The 6,215-nt window shown below is 45.2% G+C and overlaps 2 protein-coding genes across 2 annotated transcripts; both read left to right on the top strand.

Moving 5' to 3' along the window:
* Window positions 1-6: 6 nt before the first annotated feature.
* On the top strand, window positions 7-2,925 carry LOC116547659 (protocadherin gamma-A9). Its single transcript, XM_032273533.1, has one exon. It carries the CDS (start codon window positions 76-78, stop codon window positions 1,633-1,635), a length of 1,560 nt encoding a protein of 519 aa, XP_032129424.1. The 5' UTR covers window positions 7-75; the 3' UTR covers window positions 1,636-2,925.
* A 142-nt stretch (window positions 2,926-3,067) lies between these two features.
* On the top strand, window positions 3,068-6,209 carry LOC116547658 (protocadherin gamma-B6; the record flags this gene model as incomplete). The annotated part of the gene is made up of 1 exon (XM_032273532.1): window positions 3,068-6,209. A coding segment is annotated over exon 1 (1,862 nt), but the record flags the coding sequence as incomplete, so codon positions are not given.
* Window positions 6,210-6,215: the final 6 nt, after the last annotated feature.

Raw genomic sequence — 6,215 nt, 5'->3', positions numbered from 1 at the left:
TTCCAGCTTAATGAAAATACTGGGGAAATATCAATAGCAAAAAGTCTAGATTATGAAGAATGTTCGTTTTATGAAATGGAAATACAAGCTGAAGATGGTGGAGGATTGAAAGGGCGGACAAAAGTGCTCATTTCGGTAGAAGATGTAAATGACAATAGACCTGAAGTGACCATTACATCTCTGTTTAGCCCAGTGAGAGAAGATGCACCTCAGGGAACAGTAATTCTTCTTTTCAATGCTCATGACCGAGACTCCGGGAAGAATGGTCAAGTGGTCTGTTCTATCCAGGAGAATCTATCTTTTAAATTAGAAAATTCAGAAGAAGATTATTATAGATTGTTGACAGCCCAAATTCTTGACCGAGAAAAAGCCTCTGAATATAATATCACGGTGACTGCAACAGACAGAGGAACTCCACCCCTGTCCACAGAAATTCACATCACCCTGCAAGTGACTGACATCAATGATAATCCACCTGCCTTCTCTCAAGCCTCCTACTCAGTCTACCTCCCGGAAAACAACGCCAGAGGTACTTCCATCTTCTCAGTGATTGCCTATGACCCGGATAGCAATGAGAATTCTAGAATTATTTACTCCTTGGCAGAGGATACCATCCAAGGGTCTCCTCTCTCCACCTATGTCTCTATTAACTCGGACACTGGTGTGCTGTATGCACTGCGCTCCTTTGACTATGAGCAGTTTAGAGATTTGCAAATGCAGGTGAGGGCAAGTGACAATGGAAACCCACCACTTAGCAGCAATGTGTCATTGAGACTGTTTGTTTTGGACCAGAATGACAATGTCCCCGAAATCCTGTATCCTGCCTTCCCCACTGACAGTTCTACGGGTGTGGAGCTGGCACCCCGCTCTTCAGAGCCTGGCTACCTGGTGACCAAGGTGGTGGCAGTAGACAGAGACTCAGGCCAGAATGCTTGGCTGTCCTACCGCCTACTCAAGGCCAGTGAGCCAGGGCTTTTCTCTGTGGGGCTACACACAGGTGAAGTGCGCACGGCTCGGGCCCTGCTAGATAGAGATGCGTTCAAACAGAGCCTTGTGGTGGCTGTACAGGACCATGGCCAGCCTCCTCTCTCGGCCACTGTCACACTCACAGTAGCTGTAGCCGACACTATCCCAGATATCCTGGCTGACCTGGGCAGTCTTCAGATCCCTGCCGACCTGGAGGCCTCATACCTTACTCTCTACCTCGTTGTGGCTGTCGCAGTGGTCTCCTGTGTCTTCCTCACCTTTGTTATCATGCTGTTGGCCCTCAGACTGCGGGGCTGGCGCTCCTCACGTCTGCTGCGGGCTACAAGTGATGGGTTGGCTGGTGTGCCCACCTCACACTTTGTGGGTGTAGATGGGGTTCAAGCTTTCCTACAGACCTATTCTCAGGAGTTCTCCCACACCACTGACTCAAGGAAGAGTCACCTGATTTTCCCCCAGCCCAACTATGCAGACACGCTCATCAGCCAGGAGAGCTGTGAGAAAAATGAGCCTTTGTGCATTTCGGTTGATTCCAAGTTTCCTATAGAAGACACCCCTTTGGTTCAGGTGAGTTTTGTTTGTTTGTTTCTTTTCCTTTCTTTCTTTCTTTCTCTCTCTCTTTCTTTCTTTTTTTCTTTCTTTCTTTCTTGACACAGTCTCACTCTGTTGCCCAGGCTGGAGTGCAGTGATGCTATCTCAGCTCACTGCAACCTCCACCTCCCAAGTTCAAGCGATTCTTCTGCCTCAGCCTCCTAAGTAGAGTAGCTGGAACTGCAAGCCTCCCGAGTAAAGTACCTGGGATACAGGCACGTACCACCACTCCTGGCTAGTTTTTTGCTGTTGTTGTTATTAGTAGAGACAGGGTTTCATGTTGGCCAGGCCACTTCCGACCTCAAGTGATCTGCCCACCTCAGACTCCCAACTGCTTGGATTACAGGCGTGAGCCACCACGCCTGGCCCTTTACTTTCTATTATGGTTGGCTTCTCTTTAACTGTTTGTACTTAAGATAGTATAAGTCGATATTTCTTGTCTTGTCATTTTTCACTTGGCCTAATATTTGCTCCAGCATCTAAAGAAGGCATTTATTAATTATATTTGCTGATAATAACTTTCATGTTCTCATGATAATTAATCTACCATCAATATAAACCATTCTTCATGGGGCAGCTGCATTGATGTGGGCTTTTGGGTAAGGTTGCTTGATTGGTGCAGTGGACTAACCTCATAAAATTCTTACTCCTTTTTTTTTTTTTTAAGAGATAGGGGGTGTCATTCTGTTGTCCAGGGTGGAGTGCAGTGGTGTGAGTAAAGCTCACTGCAGCCTCAACCTCCTAGGCTTATGTAGTCCTCCCACCTTAGCTATCAGAGTAGCCAGGACTAAGGTGGGAGGGCTAGCAAGCTATGTTGCCGGAGCTGATCTCAAACAATCTTCCCGCTTCAACTTCCCAAAACACTGGTGAGATGTGAGCCACCTCACCCAGCAAATTCTTACTCCTAAGATCATTTCTGCAGGTCATACTATGTTTTTAAGGGTAAATTGATAAGGTAAGTGTATTCTTCTTAGAGAAACAGCTGAAAGCCCAGATTTATTGCTTCTACTCTTCCATTTTTGTGATAGGGAAACACCCCTTTGAGTTGATATTTTTCAGATCACAAGTGTATAAAGTCTGTTTGTATTTATAGATATTTTCTGAGGAAGATTAAACTTCAGTTATCCACTTCCAAACCCTAGTAAAGCACGTTTCCCCTTTAATGGTGAAAGTTGTAACATCCTTTATTTTCATATCTTCAAAATTCTTAATTTCCTAGTGCTGTAATGTAAATTATGGTGAATAGTTGGACATTCTTCTTTTCCATAGCATATGCTTTCTCAAGAGAAGTTTCTAAGACTGGTCACTGTGAAATGACAAAACAAGGAATTAAAAATATTTCTTTCACTTTTATATTATTTCTGGCTCAATTCTCCAACTTTTGAGGCTAGAAATGAACTTTCATCTCAGATATAATTTAAGAAAATATTCTCAGGAACTGCTGGGAAGATTCTAAAAATATCTTACTGTTTTTAGCTATAAGGAAGAATATCATGCAGTATTTAATGTAATTTTAAACATAGTGTCGTTTCAAATAGTAAATAACATTCCATGAGACATTTGAAAATAAGCTTTGAGGTTGACTCAAAATTCTATGCTAAACATGTGATCCATAGATACATTGATGACTGCTAGCATTTCTGTGGAAATGAATTTTTTATTTGTTTGTAACTACTTGGATTTCCATTGTTTTATTTATAAGAAAATAAGTGCTAAAATGCCTGGAAATCCATTATGACATATAGGCATTTTAATTATCTCAAACACATTTTCTCCCTTAAGCTGGTAGCAAAAAATAAATTTAAAAAAGCATCCTTCAGGCTCATATTTTTAACCATGCAACAAGAAAATTGTTACAGTTTCTGTTCTGAGGAATACCCTTCATACTTAGTATTTATAAATATTTAAATGTGTGTTAATCTGGGGAAGACATAACAGATATCAGTGAAGGCTTGTATGTCATGGCAGGTAATTATTCGATACCACAAAAATGTCTCTTGCCCTTAAAACCAGCACACAAGGATCACCAGATAGATGACTGAGTAGAGTATGGAAAATGTTTAATTCTATTATTCTTAAACTATGTAGGACATAACTTGTTGTGCATTGGTAACAGATTGTAGAACATAAGCTGAAAGATAAAATTCTTGACCTTGATGTCTCATCTTAAAAAGAGGCATTGATTGACATTCTACATCTTGTATTACTTAAAAATAATGGGGGAGCACAGCATATATTAAACAAAGATTGGCTTTGTGGTGATCATTGTTGAAGGTGGGTGATGGCTATGTGAAGGTTCACTGTGTAATACTCCCTACTGTGGTATAAGTTTGAAATTGTGCATAATAAATTTATTTAAAACACAAAACATATAAATATATCCTATAATATCATGATGAGAGCAAAATTTGGGAAGAATGTACACCTGCATTTTCGAAGAATATATACATTTTGGAGACCGAATTCAAAATGAAAAGCTGGACTGCAGTCCCACATGGAGCCTCTGGGCGCCGCTGTCGGCCAGTGCAGAGCAAGCGCTGACGCCCGGGATCCTTGTCTCTAGCCAGGAATCCCCTGCGCAGCCAACAGCAGAGAGAAGAAAACCAGCTCACACACACAGGCTCCCGGCTGCGCAGAACCTGCTCAGCACACCGGATTCCCAGCCCCGAGACCCGGGACTCCTCCCGTCCTGGGCCGAATGGTCTTCTAGCGCGGTAGAGTGCACTTTCTCCAACTGGAAAAGCGAGAACCCAGCGAGAATCCGAGCGAACGATGGGAGGGAGCTGCGCGCAGAGGCGCCCGGCCGGCCTGCGGAAGGTATTATTTCTCTTGCTGCTGCCTTTGTTCTACCCGGCGCTGTGCGAGCCGATCCGCTACTCGATTCCGGAGGAGCTGGCCAAGGGCTCGGTGGTGGGGAACCTCGCTAAGGATCTAGGGCTCAGTGTTCTGGATGTGTCGGCTCGCAAGCTGCGAGTTAGCGCGGAGAAGCTGCACTTCAGCGTAGACGCGGAGAGCGGGGACTTACTAGTGAAGGACCGAATAGACCGTGAGCAGATATGCAAAGAGAGAAGAAGATGTGAGCTGCAATTAGAAGCTGTGGTGGAAAATCCTTTAAATATCTTTCATATCATTGTGGTGATTGAGGATGTTAATGACCACGCCCCTCAGTTTGATAAAAAGGAAATACATTTAGAAATTATCGAATCTGCATCCGCTGGTGCACGAATATCGCTTGACCCTGCCACGGATCCCGATATAAACATAAACTCAATTAAAGATTATAAGATAAACCCTAATCCTTATTTTTCATTAATGGTTAGAGTTAATTCCGACGGTGGCAAATACCCAGAGTTATCTCTGGAGAAACCCCTAGACCGGGAAGAACAGAGATCTCACAGCTTGATATTGACTGCCTTGGATGGAGGGGACCCGCCAAGAAGTGCCACCACTCACATAGAAATTTCTGTCAAGGATGCCAATGACAACCCCCCGGTGTTCAGCAAAGATGAATATAGAATTAGTCTTAGTGAAAATCTGCCCCCTGGATCCCCTGTGTTGCAAGTGACAGCAACTGACCAGGATGAGGGGGTCAATGCCGAGATAAACTACTACTTCCGAAGCACTGCCCAGAGCACAAGAAATATGTTCTCATTGGATGAGAAAACAGGTGTGATTAAGAATAATCAGTCATTTGATTTTGAAGATGTAGAAAGATACACCATGGAAGTGGAAGCGAAGGATGGAGGTGGTCTCTCTACCCAGTGTAAAGTAATCATAGAAATCCTCGATGAAAACGACAACAGCCCAGAAATAGTCATCACTTCTCTCTCTGATCAGATTTTGGAGAATTCCCCTCCAGGAATGGTTGTTGCCCTCTTCAAAACGCGAGACCTGGATTTCGGAGGAAATGGAGAAGTCAGGTGTAATATAGAAACAGACATTCCATTCAAGATTTATTCTTCTTCCAATAACTACTACAAGCTGGTGACAGATGGAACGCTGGACAGAGAGCAGACACCAGAATACAATGTCACCATCGTAGCCACTGACAGGGGCAAGCCACCTCTTTCTTCCAGGAGAACCATCACCTTGTACGTCACTGACGTCAACGACAACGCTCCAGTTTTCGACCAGGCGTCCTACTTGGTTCACGTGGCCGAGAACAACCCGCCAGGAGTCTCCATCGCGCAAGTGAGCGCCTCTGACCCGGATTTGGGGCCCAATGGCCACATCTCCTACTCTATCGTGGCGAGTGACCTAGAGCCCTCTGCGCTGTCATCCTACGTGTCCGTGAGCGCGCAAAGCGGGGTGGTGTTCGCGCAGCGCGCCTTTGATCACGAGCAGCTGCGCGCCTTCGAGCTCACGCTACAGGCCCGCGACCATGGCTCTCCAGCGCTCAACGCCAATGTGAGCCTGCGCGTGTTGGTGGACGACCTCAATGACAACGCACCGCGGGTGCTGTACCCAGCTCTAGGTCCTGATGGCTCTGCGTTCTTCGATATGGTGCCGCGCGCTGCAGAGCCCGGCTATCTAGTGACTAAGGTGGTGGCGGTGGACGCTGACTCAGGACACAACGCCTGGTTGTCCTACCATGTGCTGCAGGCCAGCGAGCCCGGGCTCTTCAGCCTGGGGCTGCGCAC

The sequence above is a fragment of the Sapajus apella genome, unplaced genomic scaffold (assembly GCF_009761245.1).
Source record: "Sapajus apella isolate SASKATOON/1434 unplaced genomic scaffold, GSC_monkey_1.0 scaffold4023, whole genome shotgun sequence".
Lineage (NCBI taxonomy): Eukaryota > Metazoa > Chordata > Mammalia > Primates > Cebidae > Sapajus > Sapajus apella.
This window is presented reverse-complemented; position numbering and strand designations above follow the sequence as displayed.